Below are 26,250 nucleotides of genomic sequence, written 5' to 3'. Positions count from 1 at the left end.
TACCCGTTATTTTAATGTTCCTGATTTAACTGTAAGCTTATATAATTTAATTTTTAATAATGACTGTATTCAACAACCAGCTCACAAAATTTTTTAAATTTAACAATTGGTTATTCTAAGCTGGTACATTTCAACTCCCAACACAACACTGAGTAGGAAGAAACGCAAATAGGCCATAGAAAACAAACAATTATACAATTTTAATGAATTCTGGTTATTATTAGGTATAAGAAATACACGACTGGGAAGAGTCCAGGATCCTCTGACACATTGTCAGAATGGAAAACAAAACAATTAGCTGATATCTGAATATCTGTAGTGATGATCCTATAGTTCCCACTATCTAGGTCTCCTATCTCAAGATTCATACAGAATAAACTACACTCCTGATATGGAACTTTTAGATTGGATCAGATCATAATAGTTACATGCATATTTGCAACTTTCAGACTGGCAAATCTATATTTAGTTAACACTCGGCACTTGACTCCCTGGCCTCACTCTTTTTCATTCTATTTCAAGTTGTATATGTCTCTCTCCTGGTAGAATGCAAATTCTTTGGAGGGGAGAGTTCAGTACTGGATTATCCAAAAAGCGTTTTAAAGCTTGTGCTTAGGGAGCCAGAAAAGCAGAAACACCAAAACACAGGCTTCTGAAAAGAATTATTCAACATTTCAAAGTATGCATTAAAGTAGTATGCACAAGAAAAATCAGCAGTTCATTGTATTTTCGTACATTTATGTTATTGTTTATTTCAATACTGTTTTCAATCTTAATTATATATATGAGATGATGGATGAGGTAGGAGTTGGAATGGAGAACCGTAATCATTTTTGTAATTAAAAGGTTTTAATTCAGCTTCAGTTTTTCATTTTTATGTCATCCCTCAATTCTCTAGCAATAGTTTGGCATTGGACATAGCCAGCATTTAATCTATATTTATCAAATACATATAAAATTAAAGTATCGGCCATGAATGCAATACAAAGACTAAGAATATAATCTTAGGCTGCCATTTTAGAAGTTGGTAGAGATTCTTTAACACAAGCTTCTTCAAAGTGTGAAACTGTCAAAAATTTCAACGTCAATGACTCCCTAATATACAATTTAAAACGTCAAAATTATATCAAAATATGATTTACATTAAGATATTTTTGTCTAAGAATACCAAATTTCCATATCAGAAAGCCAAACTAAAATCCTCAGCTACTATGGATTCTTCATAACGAGAAACAACATCTAATTCACATTTTCCTTGTGTTATTGAATGCAACATGAGGTCATGCTTTTCCTACAAAATTTGCATAGGAGGCTAAAGGAGATACTAATAGAATAATCATAAAGTAATGAAGAATAAGAAATAAAAGCAAGATGAGAGCTGACTCTTTGATAGAACTGATAGCAATTCGGTAAAGAGTATCAGAGAAATTCAGGCAGTATTTAAAATAGTTGAATAGGAATAATAAAGAGGTATACTATAGTGCTATCTTTGATTACATTTCCAAAGACTTTTCAGGGTCCTTTGTTGGCTCTTTCTCTTCTTTGTACCTCTTAAATTTTGACATTTCCCAAGACTATGTCCTAGGCCACCTTCTTTTTATATTCTACTCTTTTCACTATTCTCATGGCTCCAGCTACCTCCTAGGTATCTACAGATCCCAAATCCAAATATTCAGTTTTGTGTTTCTTTTTTTTAAATTAATTTTTATTGGAGTATAGTTGCTTTACAATGTTGTGTTAGTTTCTTCTGTACAGCAAAGTGAATCAGTTATACGTACACATATGTCTCCTTTTTTTAGATTTCCTTCCCATTTAGGTCACACAAAGCATTGAATAGAATTCCCTGTGCTATACAGTAGGTTCACATTAGTTATCTCTTTTATACATAGTAGTGTATATATGTCAATCCCAATCTCCCAATTCATCCCACCCCATCCTTGTGCCCTTGGTATCCATAAGTTTGTGGATACCAAATCTGTGTCTTTATTTCTGCTTTGCAAATAAGTTCATCTTTGCTGGGAAAACTGGACAGCTACATGTGAAAGAATGAAATTAGAACACTCCCTAACACCATACACAAAAATAAACTCAAAATGCATTAAAGACCTAAATGTCAGGACGGACAGTATAAAACTCTTAGAGGAAAACATAGGCAGAACACTCCTTGACATAAATTGCAGCAAGATCTTTTCTGACCCACCTCCTAGAGTAATGAAAATAAAAACAAAAATAAACAAATGGGACCTAATGAAACTTAAAATCTTTTGCACAGCAAAGGAAACCATAAGCAAAACGAAAAGACAACCCTCAGAATGGGAGAAAATATTTGCAAATGAAGCAACGGACAAAGGATTAATCTCCAAAATATACAAACAGCTCATGCAGCTCAGTATCAAAAAAACAAACAACCCAATGAAAAAATGGGCAGAAGACCTAAATAGATAGATATTTCTCTAAAGAAGACATACAGATGGCCAACAAACACATGAAAAGATGCTCAACATGACTAATTATTAGAGAAATGCAAATCAAAACTATGATGAAGTATCACCTCACACCGGTCAGAATGGCCATCATCAAAAAATCTACAAACAATAAATGCTGGAGAGGAGGTGGAGAAAAGGGAATCCTCTTACACTGCTGGTGGGAATGTAAACTGGTACAGCCACTATGGAGAACAGTATGGAGGTTCCTTAAAAAACTAAAAATAGAACTACCATATGACCCAGCAATCCCACTCTTGGACATATACCCAGAGAAAATCAGTTATTGTGTTTCTATTAAGCACTGGTACTATTTTCAGCTGCCTGCTTGACATCTAGGTTTTCTATAGAAACCTCAGACTCGGTGTAGCAAAACTAATATCAACATCCACCTCATCAAGCCTCCTCCTTTGCCTGTACTCCTTCTCTGTTAATGATAACTCCATTCTCCAAACTAGTCATCCAAGTTGGAAACCTCAGAGGCATCCTGACTCCTTCCCCTTCCTCACCATTTCTATTTAATCATTCACAAAGTTCTATTTATCACTCTTTACAACTGCTTTAGGAAGGACTCCATGTCTTATCTGGACAATTCCATATGTATTCTTAATTACTCTGCCTCCCTGCCCCTGGCCCTTCACTGTTCTAATCTATCCATGACAAAGCTTCCTGAGTTACCTTTTCATAACACAGACCTGATTACACCATCCCTTACTTTTAATAATTCAGTGGCTTCTCATCCCCTTCTGAATAAAGATTAAATATTTTCTAAGAAAGATAAGGTCCTTACAATCTAACATATTGGCTTCATCTGCCAATGTTACCCAACTCATATTCTACACTCCAGTTGCTGAACTTCTCAAATGCCACGTTCATTTGCAATTCTAGCTGTTATTTACATGTAAAATTCTCTTCATGAAAGCCACTGCAAATTCCAACTCCTTTATGAACCAGCTCAAGTGTTCCAATCCCCTTAACAGCTAATAATTTCAAAAGTATTTGTACGTAGTTTAACCTGAGCATCTGTGAATATATGTTTTGTGCCCCACATTATTCTATGAACAACTAGAGCAGAGATTATCTATCTTATTCATCCTTGCATTCCCAATATTTTAATGTAGCAGTGGAGGGGCTTGACATATCTACCTTAAAAGGAAATACCAGATAGTTAAAAATACCACATCTTCTCTTTAGACAATATCAACTTCTGGGTAGACAAAACTTTAAGAGTTGTCCTACCTACCAGGCCACTAACATTGTAGAAATTTACCTCACGTGTATTCAACAATTATTAAGTACCTACTACGTGCTATCCCCAGGGGGTGGGGTGTGGGTGGAGGCTGGGAAATGACAATAAAAAAATGAATGAGACATAGACATGAAAACCAGAAGGAGTCAGAAAAAGATGGGTTAAAAATTCACTGCCCTTGAAATCTAAGGCAAATCTAAGATCCAAAACTCAACTAGATAAAATTGAAATCCTAGCTCTATATAAAGATTATCTATTGCCAAGTACCACTTGTTACAATAGTTGTGAAACAATCATATCAAATGGAATACATTTTAAAACCTCAACTAAGAAAACGGTGCACTGTAAAGAAGATACAAGAGAAATATCAAATAGGCACACATAAACTTGATTTCTATTCTTGTTCTACACGAATCTTCGGTGAGAACTAGGATAAATCACTTAACCCTCCCTGGGCCTCATTTTCTCCTCAATCAAATGGAAATGAGAATAATATCTATCCTACCTACTCCACAGGCTACTAAAAAGCAAGGGAAACAAGAGATGTGCAAATGCCCTGACAAAGAACAAAAAATCACTTTATAAATATAAGGTAAGCTTTCAGTTACTAGAATTATGAAACATGTTTGAATGGTTCTTCACAAAGCAAAAAGATGGTACCTCTTTTATTATGTTTGCTTATTTCTGCTGAAGGTAAAATCATGTCCCTCACAAACTTAAAAGCTAGAAGTATGCGATGGAAACCATCTCTAAGGTAGACAAAGCCCACAATTTAAAATTCATTTATTCCTTCACTCATTAATTCAGTCTGTCAACAAATACATACTGAGCATCAACCATAAACAGAACATTAACAAAAATTATGTGAGGTGTTACAAAAGATTAAACAATATATGAAATGGCCTACCCTTAAGACGCTTAAGGTCTAAGAGATTTTCAGAGACATACTGATATGCATATATATCTACTGGAACAAAGAATATACACATGTATATACAAACACATATATTAAGGGACATTTTAAAATTAATAGTCATTTCATGTATGACTTATAAAATGTATGTGTAAATAAATATATAAACCTGAACAATGAATACTATAGCTCATTAAGCAAAGAGCTGTAGGATTCTTCAGGTCATAGCTGTAGCTACAAAAATAGAAATACAAAGTATGCAAAGACATTTTTGCCATTAGTCCTTTCAGCCATGTGTGGAAAAGAATTATCTTCAAAGACAAACAAAAAATGTAGTTAGATATGTTAACATACATACATGTGGGAGGAGAGTACACAGACAGTTCTGTTTTATAATGTAAATCAGCAGAAATATAAAGCCCAGAGACTGAAAGGAAAAAAGGGATCCTCCTATCCCCACAATAGCAAGCACCATGGCAATTAAGAAACTGTTTGTTCATAAAACTCTCAAAATCTTTATGTGGTAAAATCTGTATAAAATTTCCAAGTTAGGAAAGAGTTGAGGAAATTTTTTAAATGTTCTATATTATGCAGTTAAAAATAAGTCAGTGTCTCAGTGGGAAGATGTCTACACCAAATACATTGCTTCTTGGAGTTAGTTATATTTGAATTAATTTCCACATCACAATTCCTAACCACATTCATCAGTAACTCACTGTGTGTTATTTGCGGCTTACCGTTTATTTGGATCCTTTATCAAGAGCCCTGAAAGCAATGATTTTGCATCTGAAGAGAGTGTTCGAGGAAATTTAATGTCTTCCATTAGAATTAGTTCAAAAAGTTTCTCATGATCCTGGTTGTAGAAAGGTAATCTCCCGCACATCATTTCATACATGACAACCCCAAGGCCCCACCAATCCACGGCTCGGCCATAGTCATTATCTTCTAACACCTAAAAGTGAAACCAGTAAAAGATCAATTTTTACATGTTAGCTTTTAAAGCATTATTTATAAAACATAAGATTTTTACATAACCTAGGTAGGCTATTCTGAGATCTTGACATTTAAATTATGAAGCATCCTACAAAAGATATAAATCACACCAAATACATGAAATGTTCAATATATATCCAGAAACGACTGGGTACCAAAAAAGGTATTGCAACAGATTCTAAGTAAATGAATATATGAGTGCCCTAAGGATCAAATGAAAACTATTTGCATATTTTCACTTAGGCCTACTTAATTTTTCATTCTGGTTCCACTAACATGGACTTTAAGTAACAACTTAGAGCTAAACTGTGCTGATTATAGAGAACATAATGTGTCTACCACATTCTTGCACTGAGAAGAACCAACTACTACAAATCAAACAGTGAAAGATAGGAGTAAACAAATGCAATGTACTAGAGAAGAGTCCAGGGCATGACAACCATGAGAATAAATATAAAAACTTTTGGAGGCCCCTACATGTTTAAACTCTTTCAGGAAATATTTAAGCAACAGAGTGAATATAAAGATTTGCTGTTTGGGTTGTAATAACCTTTGGTATCCAAAGTTTAAGTACCTCACAACAATTTCTATTAAACACAAACAATAAAAATTATGGACTCAATATTTGTAGGGTATATGACCTTAAATTTATTTCCCCAAACACATTACATGTAAAATAAATTTAGTAAGAAACAATATGCAAGTATAAGTTAGGCTACGTTAGAGCAACCTGTTCAAACTGAAACATCATGACGTGCCATTTGTCCCAGAAAGGTAAAATTTGATTTACCTTTCTACTGCATATGTTCCTCATCCAACGGAATTTTCTTTATCTATTTGGATCTTTCAATATTTTATTTTAAGATACTATATTTGAATAATCTTAAAGCTTACTTTATCTGATCCTCTTAGCTTTGGGATAAACAGATCAAGAAAACCATATACATGAAATAAATCAATCAAAAAAAATCTTATAATTGATGACATTAGAGAGAATTTGATACAGAACAAAGTAGTACTCATGTTCTAAACTTTCTTAGAGTTAAGTAGTTGTTGAAGATTACGTCTATGTGACTTTTATTTAAAATTTAACTAATAATTTCGTAAAATGCACATAATATTTTTGACAGCTACACTATGATTACTATAAATACTATGAAAGGCACTTTGGTAGACAGGGTATTTAAAGGTGGAGAATGTAATTTTAAGAAAAAAACTATGTTACCTAAAGATCTATTTAGTAGTGTTTTCAAATGCTATGAAAAGATTTTTTTTCTTCCAGTTTTACCAAGACATAATTGACATACAGCTTGATACCTATATACAGCATTGTGTAAGTTTAAGGTGTACAGCATAATGATTTAACTTACATACATCATGAACTGTTTACTACAATAAGTTTAATGAACATCTATCATCTCATATAGAAACAGAATTAAAGAATTAGAAAAAAATTTTTTCCTTGTGATGAGAACTCTTAGGGTTTACTCTCTTAACTTTCATGTGTAACGTACAGCATGTTAACCATATTTATCATATTGTACATTACATCCCTAGTATTAATTCAATTTTATCATTGTTTTGTGGCTAAAGACAACTAGAAACTACATTGGCAATATATAAACATAAGTCCAGTTTCTACATTTTTCCAAAACCCTTTTGTAAATAACAAACTAAGCAAGATGTTTTTGGGGAAAACAATAAATTCTAGTTTCCATCTTTAGCCAAAAATATTTAAAATTTCTACTTGTTTGAAATGAGTAATGTGAGAACATATAGAAAACAAGAAACAACTTGAAGAGGAAGGAATTCTACTTGTGTACTTAAAGGAAATGCTGTGTATATAATTTTTAAATACCAGTGACTTTTGAATCTCTCCCACATCCGATTAGTAGAATGTACTGTTTGTAGGCCTTTATCTAATAGATGCAAGATTTTACCTAATAACAAAATTTTTTAAATATAAGTAACCTTTTACTGCATTCCTACAACAGCAACAAAACAGTGGTACATACAATAAAGAGCCAAATGTGGCTTTTAACCTCTTTTTTCATAAAACCATAAAAAGCATAAAAGCTGGATTAACTGCCTCCCGAACCCACATTTCACCAGCCGGGTTCTCATCCCCAGCTGGCAAAACTGGCAATCCTTTATTTTTGTTTAAATACCTGGTTTGCAGCCAGAAGGGAAAGTGAGTACATAAAAAAACGGTTTTATTTTTGAAGAGAAATAAGCAACTGAAAAATAAAACTGCATTGTAAAAAAATCTGCTTGATAAAATAAATTTTATTTAGCTTTGTAAAACGAACACTGATTCTCAAGTTATGTGGTTTTGCTTTTGAACATACGAGCTTTAATTGAAATATACATACATAATGCTACAATTAGAACTGTTTGCTGTATTACTTTGTACTGAACAAATCTGACATAATGTATTATCTTACTGACATGTAAAACTTAGGCAATGTTGAGGAGAAAATACCCGAACAACTCAGCCAGGCCTCTTTATCTAAGAGTCTTTGCTATCAATTAAAAACAAAGATTTCTGTTCAACTCCTACCTCAAGACAGCTGGAAGATGAAATACACAAGAAATAAAAATAAAAGTGATTATAATATTCTACATGTGGCTATATAATAAAAAACATGTTACCACTGTTCATACAACGGCTTTTCTCTCTCCTTATATCTAAATTATTTCAAAATACAATACTTTGAAATAATGTAGAAATTCCAGAGTGAAATTAAAATCCACAGTCTAGTAATATATAAAATTTACATTCTTTAACCTAAGAGTTGCAATTCCTTCTGGTTACCTCTGACGATTTTTTTTTCCTTAGCAAAAAGGCTAATTTACTTCATGGTTATCAAGAGGGCTGATCCAACCAGTAGGATAAATGGTAATGTAGAGGTACAACAATGATAAGTTACATTTCAACTGCATTAAAATGCAATTTATCATATAATCTAGATATAAATGCAGGTCAAAACCTGCTCCTAAAGAAATAATCCACTGAAAGACTTATCCTGAAGAATTAAACTAAAGACAGTGTCTCTTTTCCATGAAATCAATGTCACTAATGTTTAAACGAAAATCAAGTTTAAATATGAATGCAGACATTTAGTATTTCCTTCTACACCTACTGTCCTCTGTAACCATAGATATAGCTTCACTTTATAAGCACATTTAACACAAATGCCCAAACAGAGATAAAGAACAAGTGGGGATTTGGAACACTAAAAGAATGTAAATGTTAAAAAATGACAAGAGGTCATATCAATAAACACCCCAACAGAGCACAAGCTCTAGGAAAAAAGGCTTAGTTTCAATGTTTCCACTAGAAGCCAGAGATTGCTTCACTTTATGATATAATAAAATCTAAGACTCAAGGAAGTCACAGCAGGTTATCAATTACTATTAAATGTTCTGGTAATATTTGATTAATATTTGATAACATTTAATGTAGATACTTCTACTTATCAAAACCCAGATGAGTTTAAAAACTCACCATGAACAGCTCTTGAATGGTTACTAATTTCAAAGAATGACATTAAATAATAAATTATATATTTTAAAACGATACCATCAATTAAAGTTCCCAATGTAAATATTTGGCTACTGGGTACTTTCAAAAAACATATTCATTTCAATATTCTTTTCCCAATTAAGATTTACTGGGAAGCTGAAGGAACACCTTTCTCAGCTTGTTCGCCAGGCCACACAATGCACTCAAGGCAAGCAGTTATGAGGAGGCTATGTATGCCCTGGAGTGGCTTACTGCTCAATCAATAATCCTGACAGAACAGATGGGGGAAAAAATTAAACATCTAAACAAACTGTCTGTACACCTATGTTGTGAAACTAAACTGCGAACTTGGATGAACCAATTTACCGCTAATTCAAAAAAATTTTTTTCTGGTAACCTTATATTTCAGGTAACTTATATGTGTGTTTTATATACAAACACACATTTATATACTTTATAATTTACAGAAATCCTTTAATATTCCTAACATCACAGGAATTGGCTAAAAAAATGAACTACCAATCTTCTAATTCAGATTCTAAAATGTATTGCAGCTTCAGTAGAACTATATATTTCATAAGAATTATGAATTCCATGGTTTATTGGTATTTTCTTCATAAATATATACTTTATATCCAGTTTTCAACCGCTCTAATGATTCTAAAGAGACTGAAACTGTAAGTGCCATTTGTTCTGAATTAAGATGCTGTAAGCTTTATGGCTACCTCCTAGCATGCAGACACAAGTACTTGCATGCAGCTAACATCGTATTTTCAAAAGCATTCTCTGCCTAGAACAGGCAACATTCCTGATAAGGAGAAAAGCTAAATGGATACAATACTGGTGATTAAATCATACTTACGCATATCTTCCCAGAGATTTCTATACTTCCTTTTTATCCTGAAGCAACAAACAATATGGGATTCTAAGAAACTGGGTCTTTGTAACCAAAGTAAAAATGGCCATTGTAAAACACTATAGGTAATCACTAGTGTTCCCAGTTAGGGTTAGTTTTGTATATGTTCTTATGTTGCAGAGAATTTAAAATTAAACTCTGTGCTTAAATTAGGATCATTCCAAAGGACTGAATGCAAATATTCTGATTGTTAAAACCAAAAGACTATATAACACTGAAAAGAACTTTAGGTGAAAAATAGCTACTATAAGAACTGACAGAACTCTAGGGAAGTAAAAGCTGCTACTTATAAATGTTGAGAGACATTAACATTGAACTAAAAATATCATTTTTGTTCATATTTAAACAATATCCAATTTGGGGACAAAATGATATATTTTTTTTACTCTGAAATTCTTTTTAATTGAAATATAGTTGATTTACAATGTTGTGTTAGTTTCAGGTATATAGCAAAATGGGATGGTTTTTAATATTATCCAGAAACAGTATGAACAGTCAGCCAACTCATGACAGAATTTCTTAAATATAAATTCTAACTATAAAGCAGACAACTTCTGTCTGAACTAATCACTGTGCTCATTTACTTAATTTTCCCCTTAATATTGGTGATGAGACCTTTTTAGAACCATCAGGAAGATGAAGGTTTTCAAAAACACCTCAAGAGGATAATTGTTACATGAATCATTAACAATTAAATAAAATATTAGGAATGTATACAGTTTTGGGAAAGCTACTAAAATAACTTTTAATTTTTACAAAAAGCTTAGAATTTGAGATTTAGTTTCATAATCTGTTAGAACCAGTAGAATTTCATCCAAGGGTATGCAAAATGCAACTATGTGTGCTATTTTTATCTACAGATGAAATGTACAAACATATATAACTTTGACCTCATTCATTTATTTTAAGATCCCCTAAAGATAATATTGATAGAGCCCATAAAATTGTCTTTTTCATTTATTCTTTGTTGTATTTAAAATAAATAAATAAAATTCCATTTAGTACTCTTAAATCGAGTTTGGTTCTAACTACTCCCCCCATGTACACTACCCTCCATACTACCAACTACCTTCACCCTTAATTTACATGATTCTCTCAACCCATTCTGAAGAAGTTATTGTATACTTTTGGCCTTTCATTTACATAGAATTTAATTTCCATTTGTGCTATTATCTATATAGAATCACAGTGACTTTAAGCAAATCTTTGTATCAAAATAGTTATCAAGGACTTCCCTGGTGGTGCAGTGGTTAAGAATCCGCCTGCCAACTCAGGGGACATGGGTTCAAGCCCTGGTCCGGGAAGATCCCACATGCCGCGGAGCAACTAAGCCCGTGCACCACAACTACTGAGCCTGCACTCTAGAGCCCGCATGCCACAAATACTGAAGCCCGCGCGCCTAGAGCCCGTGCTCTGCAACAAGACAAGTCACTGCAATGAGAAGCCCGCGCACCGCAACGAAGAGTAGCCCCCGATAGCCACAGCTAGAGAAAGCCCGTGCGCAGCAATGAAGACCCAACGCAGCCAAAAATAAATAAATAAATAAAATAAATTTAAAAAATAGTTATCAAAATATTCTTGTCTATTTCAGATATTGTCAAAATACATATTATAAAAGATATTAAAGCTAGTAGACTTCAAAAGAAAAGTGAATAAAATGATACCAAGTAAATGTTTTCCAAAAATGAGGTTCTGAAAACTAGGAATACATCAAAAAATCCATTTTCAGCCACTGAAAAACACAGTATTTTACACATATGAAATAAAATTATATACACTTTTTTCCTGAACAGCAACCACCACTAGATACTATGTATTTTCTAACAATCAAGTCATTTTTTGCAATCTTTTTGTTAGTTCTAACTTGATTATCAAATAATTTTTATTTTTACACTATTACAGAAGTGCATTTCTCTAGGTTTCCAAAACCACCTTATTCAACCTTCCCCATCTGTCACCATCTGCTTCTTTTTAGCATGTACTTTTTGTGTGATCACATAAGCATGTGAAAAATAACTAACATTCAGATGATTATCTGCTGGTACATTTGAGGACTGGGCATAATAAAAGTGAACTGCCAAAACGTACTTAACACTTTTAATTTTGTTGGGTCTTGCATGTAAGCTACATTTGATTTTCAAACTGCTTTACAGTTGGAAAGTTGATCAGGTACTGCTAACTCAAGAGCAAAGCTGAGACTCTAAATAATTAGCACTGCATAAAAGGATGGTTTGGATTCAATGAGAGCCAAGGCAAATAATAAAATTTAACAGTAAGATTTTATATGTGATTTCTAATTTCTTTATAATTTCTAGGCATGAAAATATAGTAAAGATTATGAAAACAAAATCCCCTCAAAATATCTTATAGTCCATAATATATGGCAGGTCAAATTTATTTCCTTCTAATACAAGAAAGAGCAAAAACACTTTAAAACTATATATACTAATGCATTTTTAGAGATGTAGCACACTAAATGTATAGTTTATATGCCTGCTAGGACTGTATCTCTGCAACCTCTTTTAAAAAAGACACGATTTTTTTCCCTTTAATAATAAAGGTCTATAATTCTTCATCAAAAGAAGAGAACAAATACTTTAAAAATACCCTTTTTTCAACAAATGGCATTTTTATACTATAAAACTTTTCTTTTCCTGGTGGTCTTTGCCACAAGAAAAAACTTAAGTTCATTTAAAACTAAAGTTTATTTAAAAATCAGCTATGAGCCTGAGATATAGTACAGTTAATATATCAGCTTTGAACCGATTTCTAACAGTCTTTTTGAAGTATCTTTTAAATACCCTTCAACCGTCTTTAAGCAGCAAAGCATTCCTACCAGATTAAAACAGTTTAGGGACGTCCCTGGCGGTCCAGTGGTTAGGACTCTGTGCTTCCACTGCAGTGGGCACGAGTTCGATCCCTGGTCGGAGAACTAACATCCCCCATGCCATGCAGTGCGGCCAAAAAAAAAACAAACAAACAGAAAAAAAACCAAAAGAAAACAAAAAACAGTTTAAAAGGTAATGGATGCCACTGCTAGATGAATGATAGGTTGCAGAAAGATCTCTCCATAATGGGTAAACAAGTCTTCTATAAGAAGAGGAGAAGGGAAAATATTGACAATGAGCCCTTCAAAAGAGAAGCAGTGCTCAGGCACATATTCCAAGTCTGATAAGCAGCTACTAATCAAGAAAAGTCTGGCATTAATAATGGTATGAACTAGAAATTTCAAGGTTCAAAGAAAGTGAGAGATACCATCTGAAGTAAAGGGAAGAGGCTAGTTTCGGCTCTTGCCAATCCCTCTCTAACTCTGACCAGCTATATCTGATCACATTATTGCCCTGCTCTTAGTTCAAAAGTGATTTTTCCTTGTCCATGAGATCAAATCTAAACTCTTTTGCATTCTGATCCCAATCTGTGTCCAGCCTCCTCTCAGTCTGCTCCCTCTTTACCGTCACCAGACCCTCCCACCACCCTTCCTTTTCCTTTCACCATTCTGTACATAATTCTAGTAAAGCAATTATTTTCTTGCACAATAATGATTATTTTACATATCCTATCACCTTAGTAAATATAGCAAGCTACCTGAGGACAAAAAACATTTCTTATGATCTTTGTATTCCCAGCACCTAAAAGAATGCATGATACCTAATAAATATTCAATAAATATTTCTTTAATTAATGAATGAGTGCTCTTCAGTGAAATGGTCCATATCAGAGACCAGAAAAAAGGACTTAAATTCTTGTTTTTAAAAGTAAGAGTATAGGGGCTTCCCTGGGGGCGCAGTGGTTGAGAATCTGCCTGCCAATGCAGGGGACACGGGTTCGAGCCCTGGTCTGGGAAGATCCCACATGCCGCAGAGCGACTAAGCCCGTGAGCCACAACTACTGAGCCTGCGCGTCTGGAGCTTGTGCTCCGCAACAAGACAGCCCGCGATAGTGAGAGGCCCGCGCACCGCGATGAAGAGTGGCCCCCGCTTGCCGCAACTGGAGAAAGCCCTCGCACAGAAACGAAGACCCAACACAGCCAAAAATAAAATTAAATTAAAAAAATAAAAAATAAAAAAAAAGTAAGAGTACAACACAAAGTTACCCTGATTTAACAAAATGCAGTGTTGGACACAAATACTTAGAATATAAAAACATAACTGCATGAGAAGTTAGTTGTTTCAAGATTTGTCATCCACAGATAGTAACCACAATGCTCACTCTCCCCTGTAAAAACAAGGTGTCAAGATTTTAATTATGAATCAACATCTATCAGCCAGGGGGTATATAAACTTCTTTTAAAGACCAGACTTCTGCAACATTTTTTTTAAAAGGTATACAGAAAGGTTTTCTTACGTGTCTTTAAAAAGAAATGGACAATTCCTTGTGAATTGTAAACTTTCTATTTAGAAACAATTGGACTCTTCTTGCATTAAATTCTTGGTTTTGTTCTTCAGTTGATGACATTTGCATATAAAACAGTATCTTTGTTTCTTAGGAGATCATCTGCTTCTGAAATGAGATGTATTTATCTTCTACAGAAATAATTTCCCCTAATCGTGACACAACTAATTTTGTTATTCTAAATATGGGATATCATCAGCCATAGTAAATGTATAGCAAGGGCAATTGCAACTCCAGAGAAACAAAGATTTTGTTTTTCATGACATTCACAAAAACAATCCTATTCTAGAAAATGTAATCTTGTATTTGAATAAACAAGAAACAACATTTCTAAACTTTTACCTAATTCAGCTACAAAAATGGAAAATTTTAAACTCCAGATTTCATAACAGAAAAAATGTTATTTTTTGGCAGCCCTCGATAAAATATTTGGAAATTTACTGTGAAAAATACTGCTAATATTTCAAATTACTAGCATTTATTTACAGTAACTCAACATTCTTGAAATGTAAATTTAATCTCTAACTGAAAAGAACTATTGTAATAATAAACTGGCATTAGTTACTATATGTATAGGAATGCTAGTATCATTCTGAATGTATTCTTATTTCCTAATTCTTTTGATTACCTTTTGCTGTTGAGCATTTACAAAGCATCTATTTTAAAAATGACAATTATTTACATCTATAAGTGGCCTTGAAATAGTGACTGTTTTGGGCCATGATGTATGTGGTTAAAAAAGTAAAAATAGGCTTTATAAGATGAACCTAGTTAGAATCCTAATTCTACCTCTACCACCTCCTAGCTGTGTACAGTAAGTCCCCTACATATGAACAAGTTCCGCTCCGAGAGTGTGTTCGTAAGTCCAACTTGTTCGTAAGTCCAACAAAGTTAGCTTAGGTACCCAACTAACACAATTGGCTACATAGTACTGTACTGTAATAGGTTTACAATAGTTTTCACACAAATAATACATACAAAATAAACAAACAAAAAATAAAGAAAACATTTTTAATCTTACAGTACAGTACCTTGAAAAGTACGGTAGTACAGTCCAACAGGTGGCATACAGGGGCTGGCATCGAGTGAACAGGCAAGAAGAGTTACTGACTGCAGAAGGGAGAGGAGGTGGGAGATGGTAGAACTGAAGGGTTGTTAGCAATAGGAGACGGAGGGCAAGCTGCAATTTCACTCACACCTGACGTGTTCGCATCTTTGAAAGTTCGCAACTTGAAGATTCGTATGTAGGGGATTTACTGTACAGATTACATTAGAAAAATTCTGATCCTCAGTTCCCTCACCTTTGAAAAAACAGGTTTTCTATCACAAAAGGTTATTCCAAATATGCAATGTACATATATAGCATGTGGCACATAATACATGTTCAATAAATAGTTATCTTCATCCATCAAAGATTAATGCCTCCCTATTTGGCTCTAGCCACACTAACCTTGTTGGAGTTTGAGGGAAGAACTGAACTTGTTCTGCCTCACAGTTTTTATACTAGCTGCTCTCTGTGTTTGGAAAGCTCTTCCCGTCTATTTTTACAATAGTTGCCTCTTAGCATTCAGGTCTCTGATTAAACCCCTCTTCCCCTGAACATTCTATCTGTAGAAGATTATATTTTCCAAAGACAGCTGTAACAGTATCTCCCACCTCACATGCTCTTTTACAATGTAGAGGTGGGGTCTATGTCACTACCCCTTAAATATGTGTAGGCTTAGGAATGCTAAACCAATAAGCATATGACAGAAATGATGTGCAGTTCCTGAAACAAGGCCATAAAAGGGGATTCACAGAGAAATGTTCACAGCAGCATTATCAGCCAAAACCTGGAAGCAACCTAAATGTCCATCAGCTGCTGAATGGATAAATAAAATGTGTTTATATTCATACAATAGAATATTATTTGGCCATAAAAAGGAATGAAGTATCAATAACATGCTGAAGCATGGATGAATCTTGAAAACATACTAAGTAAAAGAAGCCAGACACAAGAGGCCACATATTGTATGATTCCATTTATATGAAATGTCCAGAACTAGCACATCTATAGAGACAGAAAGTAGATTAGTAGTTGTCTGGGACGAGGGGAGATAGGGGAGGAACTAATGTGTATGGGATTTCTTTGTTGTAATAATGAAAATATTCTGGAATTAGACAGTGGTGATGATTGCACAACTTTGAACATACTAAAAACCACTACTGTGCACTTTAAAAGGCGGAATTTATGGTATGTGATAACAAAATTTTTAAAAATACACTATGAAGAAAAATTTTCAAAAAACTAATGAAACATTTCTTCATGGTTTGCTAGGTTTTAAAAAAATGGAAGCAGTTTCTAAACTGTTCCCTAGGACGTTCACTTTTAGAACCCACAGCCAAAATAGTCTGGCTACCCTGAAGCCACCAGTATGAGGAAACCAGGCCACTTGGAGAAGCTGAGGCTTTTGAGAGCCCTGTAAGGTACCAGTTGAGAGCCAGCATTAACTGTCAGACACAGAAAGAGGGGAGCTTCCAGATTCCAGCCTCCAGCCAGAGTCACCCCCTGCCGTGCCCCATGTACCATGGAGCAGTCATTCCTGCTGTCCTGACTCAGAACCTTCAATCACATAAAATGGTTAGGCTTTGCAGTGGTCTGTTTTGTAGTAATAGTAATGAGAACACTACCTAACACATCCACCACACCACAACCTCCCTTTATCTAGCTTCTTTTCCTTCATGACACATCTTCATCGCATGACATTGTTATACATATATTTTTATTAGGTCTCCCTCCACCAGAAGTGAGTTCCCTGAGAGCAGGGTCCTTTGTGTCTTGTTCGTATAAACACACCACCCAGAAAAATACCCAGTATATAGTAGATGAATAATATATAATTGTTTGAATAAACAAATTAATGAATTAGTATGGAATCCTCAGCATGGGGAGGGCACTAGTTGAAGCTTGCTTTGATTTGGCATGATTTCCAAAATACAGCTACTGTCATTTCATTAACTCTCCCAATGAAATACTTCCCAATCACTAAGTATGAAAACCCACGATATTACAAATACAAATTATCGCTGTTTCTTTGTTTCTAAGGAAAATCCAAGATGGTTCATAAAACTGTTCACATTCTTGCTGTAGTCATTCAATTATTCTATTTTAATAAATGAAATAAAATAGGCATAATCAAGAAATAAAACACACATGGCCAAGAAATAAAAATGGACTTTATTGTAGTTACCAGTATCCTTGTACTTATATAGTTTATAAAGTTTAACTTCTATATATTTTTGCCCTAGAATACCATGTTGAACAAGTGGGAGCAAAACAGATTTGATTCATGTTGAAATCCAGGTCAGAGTAGTAGACACTGCTATTTTTTTTTTAATGCTTAAATGGTTTACTTTGCAAAACATTATATCAGTGTTATTTGTTTCTATGAATGGAAACATAGCCTACCTCTGGGGCCAGATACTCTGGTGTACCACAGAACGTCTTCATGGTGGCTGCATCTGTGATCCCTTCTTTGCAAAGTCCAAAATCTGTAATTTTTATGTGGCCATCTTTATCCAGCATCAAATTCTCCAACTGTGTAGTAAGAAAGATAACATAATTTGTTCCATAGTCTTCAAAAATAGGAAAATACTGTTTTGAAAAATAATTGAATGTTGAGTAAGATATTTTGGAAAGAGGACACAGAGTTCATAGAACTTTTCAGTACTGACAAACCCTGTAGCTTCCTAACTCATGTGTAAAAAGAAACATTTTATCAAATACTTCACAATAATAAATTGATTTTTAAACCCATAGGAGTAAGAGCCTGTTATTGCATAAGTTCTGAGAAGTAAAGCCTAATTAACTTCCCAAAGCAAACATCAATCTTCTTTTTTCCTGTTTAAAATAAATTGTGATCTAAACAATCCCAAAGAGACAAGCATCTTCTTCTGGATATATGCAGATGGTTTTCAACCATTTCTCTTGGGAGTCTAGTGCTACTATAAAATATTCACTTACAGAAATGTTTCTTTGGTGGTGGTTATAAATCAAACCTAAATCTTGTTTTATAAGGTAAGGCAATATCCTCTTTTGCAGTTCTTTGTAATAAAGAACTACCAATCCTTTTACAAATAAAAAGAATATGAAAGTCAAACATTCAACAGTTAATGAAAACATATAGCACAGGTATTATAAAGTTGGAATCTCTTTGAATCCATTAATACAAAAAGAACAATCTTGAAGACGTAACCAAATAGTAAGATCATCTGCCTCAAGCGAAAATTATGAAATGCAAGGGGGAAAAGAGTTTGTGCAAAGCCAATGCAATTAAAAATAGTAACAATAACTGATCTTTTTCTTCCAATTTGAACCTAAAGTTACAATTATCATCATGCAGAGATACATGTGAGTTCTGAGTTGTAACCTTATAGTCTTACATATAGATGGGGCCCCTAATCTTGCTCAGTCATATAGATATAACCTAAAGGAATACACAGAAATGCATTCACAAAAAACACATGTGAAAAAAAATAGTAGCAGGATGAATGATAATTAACTTACTTAAGGAGTAGATCATTATTCTACTCCTTAACATGATGATGTATGAAAGTGCCTACCCAAACTCTGAAGTCAGTATCAAATTCAAAATAGAACTCCATATAAGAACATAAACAGACAACAATCATATAAAATGTGATGATGTTATACTCTGTCATATTACCCAATGTCTTATAAACCAGAAACTAAATACAGTTAAGCAAGCTGTGCTCAGTGAAGGAAAGCTCAGAGTACACATTAAGTCCTTAAGTATAGAACTTAAATGTGCTACCCAACTGAACTCAACGCTCAATACGTTTCATGCACTGCATAGACTTAGAGAAATGAGTGTCTTTGACTTGTCTAAGGAGAGCTGAATGAACCCTAAATATATTGCTAAACCTTTCAAAAATGAAAGTTCTCTTATTTTATCTAAATTCAGAGAGACTGCATCTTCCTCATGATTCTCTACTAACTGGAACCCCCAAATCAAACCCAATTTGCACAAATGGCAGTAAGTCCTAAATACAGAAACCAATCAGAAATGTCAAGAATCTCTGTCTACTTCTCTTTCTGCCTTGAAAACCCTTCTCTTCTTCCTGCTTCTGATTTTCTCCCCTTTTTCCTTCTCTTTCAAACAGCACTGTCTTCTTCCTCCTGCTCCTACCTTGCCATAACAAGAAAGAGAAGTATACACTAGAGTGTCTGTTGTTTTGTTGAATGAAAATATATATGCTCTTTTCTTAACTTTTAAAAATATGCTTATTGTTCTAACATGAATACATCATAACATATAAAAACAAAACCAAATTAAGTTCTTAAAATACTATATCTTTTATAATACAAAAAAATTCTTATAAAAACGTCAAATAATACATAATAATATTGAATAAAATGTGTTTGGTGTATATTATGTCAATTCACTTTATGTGCTTTACATGCAAAGTGAAACATGATAGTATGCGCTAATGTGCTAATTCTCCACATTTTGACGAGACTGTTTTGAAGTGGATAGATACAGAAGTATCAAAACATATAAATACTGTTTTTAATACCAATAAGTACATATATTTTTAAAATTCCCGATTCATACCTAATTCTCTAATCTCATATCTCATTTCCAAGATACCAAGGGTTGAGGGATGAGGAATGAAATGAGGTGCAGGGACAGGGTTTGAGTGAAGAATAGGAACAGGATGAAAGTGATCAAGAGTCCCAGTTTACCTAGAACTGAGAGGGGTTCCCAGGATGCAGGACTTGAAAGTTCTACAACTGGGGAAATTCTAGGCAAAACAGGACAGTTGATCATTCTACTTGTTTTATAAATCAGCTTAATTACAATGATATAGTCAGAAATAAGGTCAGCCTACGGGATGACTGTGAGAGATGGGGTAAAGGTCACCATAATGGAGATAAGGTAGCATATTGCATAGGAGGCAGTAGAGAGCAATGTGCATAAGATTACGGAGTCAAGTCAGAGAACTTAAACGTAAATTCAAGTTTTATCTCTTACTGTGTAACCTTGTGCGTGCTGTTGACATCTATGTGCCTCAACTTCATCTATAACACAGAGGTAAATAACAGTAACAATTCCAATGTGATTGTTCTGAGAATTAAATGAGATACTGAATGTAGAACTTAATCAATAAATGTACTGATCATTTATTAAACATGGAGAGTTTAATGGCTGATTTATAATTTATCAAAATGGTGTGTGCTCTTCTATACAAGAGCAAAGTTCAGAAATGGAACCCTATAAAACACTTTTGTCAGCTCGGTGACTTCATTAAAAACACTTTTTAATATGCAACGATTTCTTTTGAATAAACAATAAAAATATTTTACAATTTTTGAGCCAGTTATTTTATAATAGTGTCCACCTTCTTCCATCAATTATTTTTCTTCTCTCACCATCCTGAAATGTCATTTTGCTGAGCATGAATGACAAAAACAACTTGTCCATCAGTATGAACAACAGTCAGAGATACATCACCTTTAAAAAAAATGATATCCCCAAATCTAATCTTGTATAAAGATAAATTGGGGGTAATTAAATATCCAGTCTGGTTTAAAAAATAAATAATAATTTTATGTAGATGCATAACAAAGTTTTCATAAAATATAAGAACGATCAGTGTTATGATTCACAAATGTGAAGGATGCACAGAATCACCTGGTAATCTTTCCAAAGCAGATCGATGGCTTAGATATACCAAAAACACCTGGAAATCACTTCCTTAGTGCATTTGACACTAACATAAAGAAGATTTAGTCAAACATTTTTAGGGACCCTTCCACTGTGTAAAGGAGGAATAAAAATATTTACAAATCACCTTTCTTTGGTTCTCTCTCCTAAATCTAATGCTTTCCTTCTTCCTTTTTTTAACCATAAAAGGAAAAATGCATACACTGTAACTGACTGTTCAGGTACTCTCTATTATAAAACTTTATATGCATCTGTTTTATCTGCACTATCAATCTTAGCATCTAGGACTGAGAGCAGGGCATTATGTTTATGCTTAATGGATGCATCCACCAGCAAAAGCAATGTATGAAGTTAAATAGGAAGTCTGAAAGAAAAGATTATATATTCAAATCTGGGTAATGCTTACAATTTGTATCAGAGGATTGTTTGTCATCTAATAGTTCATACTTTGAGGAGACAAAAATATTAGTCATGCTAGAGTTTCCATTTAAAAAGGCAACATTTTTTACCCAGTTGAATTGGACAGGCATTATTTGACAGAGGATCTTGATTTGGTAGATTTTGAAATCTTTTTTCCTCTGTGCTTTGTGAACAAGAAATTATAGCAAGAAAACACTAGGCTCCTTTTTCTGCTCTTGCTGGTGTCTCGAATAAAATTAAACTCTTCTTATTAGAAAGTTTAAGAGTTTTTAACTTTTAAGTTTTTAAAAGCTTTCTAATATACAATTCATATATATTCTAATATCTATCTATGATAAATATACACACACATATATATATCTTTTAGGTATCATTTTAATTAAATGGCTGACACTTTGTGATTAAACAAAGGAATGATAATAGCAGTTCCTAAGGGCTCTGACAACTACTGTAGCAATACCAAAAACAAGACCCTTCACTCACTCTTACAAACCCTTTTTAGCACAGTTACATCAGTACAAAGACTGCCTCAGGCTCAAGAATGTAATAAGAAATTCCTCCCCTGCACACTGCATATTTAGGTTTATGGGTATCCAAGTTGCAAATGTCACATGGCTGACCTACAGGAACTTAATGACCATGGAATTAAGACAGTGTGTTGAAATGCTGAAAGGAAAACTTTGAACCTTCCTAAGATGGAAAAGAATTCACAATATACAATAGCAGAGATCCCATTTAGGTTAGGGTTTAAGAAATACTACATTTAAGAATTTACTACACTTGAGTAACATAGCCCAACAGTATAAGTTAATGTTAGAGGTGGAAGGGGTTCTTAGTAGCAGTGGCTTAAAATTTTTATGAAAGAGGAAATCCAGAGTGACTGGTTAGAAGTGGGAGTTAGAGGATGTGTCTTGAGACTCTGTATGTAAAGTAAGCACACTGTTTCATTCAGACCGCTGGTTTATTTAGGAGTTGAGGAAGACTGGGAGGGCTGTGATATAAAGCTCTCTGAAACCATCCCTTTGTGCCATCACTGAGTCTTAGAAATTATCTAAATCTATCTGGCAGTTTCTCACATTAACAATGTAAGTGGTTAAATTAACCATTAAATTCTCTGATTAGGTAGAAAACAAGATTAGATTTTCCACAAGTAGAATACAGTAGCAATTTACGCATTTTTTTGCCCCTCCCCCTGTCATAAATTCTTGGGAGAAATTAATTCTTTTTAAAAAATATTTATTTATTTATTTATTTATGGCTGTGTTGGGTCTTTGTTGCTGTGCACGGGCTTTCTCTAGTTGCGGTGAGCGGGGGGTACTCTTCGTTGTGGTGCGCAGGCTTCTCATTGTGGTGGCTTCTCTTGTTGTGGAGCACGGGCTCTAGGTGCGTGGGCTTCAGTAGTTGTGGCACGTGGGCTCAGTAGTTGTGGCACATGCGCTTAGTTGCTCCACAGCATGCGGGATCCTCCCAGACCAGGGATGGAACCCGTGTCCCCTACATTGGCAGGCGGATTCTCAACCACTACGCCACCAGGGAAGTCCCAGAAATTAATTCTTAATGAAATTCCAGTATCAGTACCTTTGCAAATGTCCCTAATTCAGCCTATCCTATCCTTGGATGGCCATCGTCATTGAAAAGAAAGGTATATTGAATACTTACAAAAACAAGAGCTAAGCAGAAAAGAAGTTTTCAAAAAAATTTATACTACTGACACAGTCTTAGGAGAGATTTCTTCAAATTTTTATGCTATCATAAAGCAACATCAGTTTTTCCTAAGTAATCACAAAGAATTTGGGTCCTTACTGAAGCAAAATTTAATATCATGACATGTATTGATAAATTATGCAAACTTACTTTTTAAAGTACAACAAAAGTTGCAATAATTTATCTGTTGCTGTGAACACCAAGTTATTAGGAACTATGAACTGATAAAATGTCTTAAATTAACTTGCACATGAAATAAGGCTTTGCCTCTAATGATGAATGTGGCAGTGGCAAACAGGTACTGATTTACTTGAGAGGTGCAGCTACCATAAGTATCTCAAATGGATTTGTATTTGAATAAACACAAGGTCATTAGTAAGGAGAAGACAGACAAATCTGAGACAAATCAAAGTGGGTACCTAAATCAGTTTTTGATAATGCTATTTTGAATATATTTTGTATAAGTATATTTAAAACATTCCTTCTCTTATCTTTGGCAGATTTATTCAAATTTTAGATTTACAAAGATATCCTAGAATTAATCCAATGAATTCCCCCACCTAAAGTTCATTTCATCTCTAGAAAGGCAGAATGGTGTAATAAAAAGAACATTATACCTGGAGCTAGGATTCATGGAATCCAATAATCTTGACTATGTCATCAACTTAGTCCATTACTTTGAGTAAATCCCTTACTAGGCTTCTAGTCTTCAATGAGCTCAGCTGTAAACTATGGGTCAGCTCTAAATTTTTATGATTCTACCTAAAGATCTCATTCTATCATGTGCAATATGGATACAAACAACACGTATAAATTGTGAATGTCTGACTTTTTACATTATCCATTCTTCTCGGTGTATGTTCCATGGATCCTGTCCAATGCTATACATTTACTTAGACCTTTAACTTAAGGTTATATTAAAAAGTAAATAAATTCAGAGAGCAGAGGCCACTTAATTGTCTAAGAAAGTTAGTGGTCTGTTTATATGGTAACTACCTGACTGGTATTCATATACAAAGTATTAGCACTGTGGCTTAATAAATTTAGTCTAATTTCATCATCAGAAAGGATGGAGCAACAAAACTCATTAAATGAACTTCAATGTACCAATATGTTGATTCATTAATGAGAAATGATCAATGGAGATGCTGACCAAAACCATCCCAATTATATCATTCCTTAACCAATGCTAGCAATCAAGTGAGTATTCTTTTGTTTCTTTAAACTAATAATTCCATCCTCCAGCTTTAAGCATTTTGGATATATTACTAAGTACTTCAAAATTATTCTCATTTTCTTAAATCCAGGAAATTCTCCCCCTTCTCCCTACAAACAGAATTCATAAAATATAAAGTGGGAATGGTAGGGGGGAGTAGATCAGGCAGAGAAGAGCTAACTACTCCTAAGTAAATTTGGAAATGCTATATAACTTATGTTTTCTCATACCATATAACTAAATTCTTTTTTAAAACTCTGGATTCAAGACATTTAAACGTTATAGGATTATTTGGCCATTCAGACATGAGATATAGGGATGCTGAATTCTGCCACTCCTGGCTATAAAAAGCTGCAGGCTAAATACAATCATATTGTTGATTTATATCCATCTCTGGTCTATTTGGGCACTTAGTTGATCATCCCTGATATAGATATAGTTGCATAGTTCATTTTTCCTAAAAACAGAATTTTATAGCTTCTTTAATCAATAATATGTTAAGAAATAAAACAATAAAGAAGATGTGGCACATATATACAATGGAATATTACTCAGCCATAAAAAGAAACGAAACTGAGTTATTTGTAGTGAGGTGGATGGACCTAGAGTCTGTCATACAGAGTGAAGTAAGTCAGAAAGAGAAAAAATACCATATGCTAACACATATATATGGAATCTAAAAAAAAAAAAAAAGGTTCTGAAGAACCTAGGGGCAGGACAGGAATAAAGACGCAGACATAGAGAATGGACTTGGACTTGAGGACATAGGGAGGGGGAAGGGTAAGCTGAGATGAAGTGAGAGAGTGGCATGGACATATATACACCAAATGTAAAATCGATAGCTAGTGGGAAGCAGCCACATAGCACAGGGAGGTCAGCTCGGTGCTTTGTGACCACCTAGAGGGATAGGATAGGGAGGGTGGGAGGGAGACGCAAGAGGGAGGAGATATGGGGATATATGTATATGTATAACTGATTCACTTTGTTATAAAGCAGAAACTAACACACCATTGTAGAGCAATTATACTCCAATAAAGATGTTAAAAAAATACATACTACATTTCATTGTCATCATGTAAAATAATATTTTTTGAGATAGTTACTTCTTAGGGATCATTCATAATACAAATGTATGTGAGAGCAACATCTTAAAATAACTTAGACAACTGCTTAAATAATTAGATAACTTAAGAATCACAGGTGTTTAAAAAGGAGTGAATGGGAGTGAGGGGATAATTGTGATTTCTCTTACGTGCTATAATATGTAAATATATACCTTAGAAACAGAATTTCATAGAAGACTAGTATAACTTCTATTTCTACAAATCATAATTTAAATGAACTAGTACTTGATAAATAAAGCAATTCTGTGTCAGATTTTAATAGGTCAAGATTATCATATGATTTACTTTTTAAGAAAGTAAGATTGTCACATTTAGAACTTGTTCAGAGTGTGTCATGGTACAAGTTTCCTTAATATGACCAATCTAATTCAAAACAGTGTCACGAGAATTACTGCTACCTTTTATGAGTTACTCCAGGGGTCAGCAAAATATGGCCTGTGGGTGAAATCTTGCCTACTGCCTGTTTTTGTAATTAAAGTTTTACGGGAACACAGCCAGACACGCTCATTTACATATTGTCTGTGGCTGCTTTCACCCTACAACAGCAGCACTGAGGAGTTGCAAAAGACACTGTAAGAGCAGCAAA

The 26,250-nt window shown here is 34.0% G+C and overlaps 1 protein-coding gene and 1 long non-coding RNA gene across 6 annotated transcripts in view; one reads left to right on the top strand and one right to left on the bottom strand.

Moving 5' to 3' along the window:
• The window catches only part of AKT3 (AKT serine/threonine kinase 3), a 387,341-nt gene that overhangs the window by 82,296 nt on the left and 278,795 nt on the right, over positions 1–26,250 (bottom strand). For all 5 annotated transcript variants that reach the window (XM_082340891.1, XM_082340893.1, XM_082340892.1 and 2 more), the window contains 2 exons: positions 17,921–18,049; positions 5,383–5,597 (listed from right to left, as the gene is read on the bottom strand). In XM_082340891.1, coding sequence (XP_082197017.1) covers positions 5,383–5,597; positions 17,921–18,049 — 344 coding nt within the window. The remainder of the gene's footprint in view (positions 1–5,382; positions 5,598–17,920; positions 18,050–26,250) is intronic.
• The window catches only part of LOC309605611, an 867,207-nt gene that overhangs the window by 621,178 nt on the left and 219,779 nt on the right, over positions 1–26,250 (top strand). The gene's annotated exons all lie outside the window — the stretch shown is intronic.

This window comes from Balaenoptera borealis (genome assembly GCF_965194805.1).
Source record: "Balaenoptera borealis genome assembly, chromosome: 1".
NCBI classification, from domain to species: domain Eukaryota; kingdom Metazoa; phylum Chordata; class Mammalia; order Artiodactyla; family Balaenopteridae; genus Balaenoptera; species Balaenoptera borealis.
This window is presented reverse-complemented; position numbering and strand designations above follow the sequence as displayed.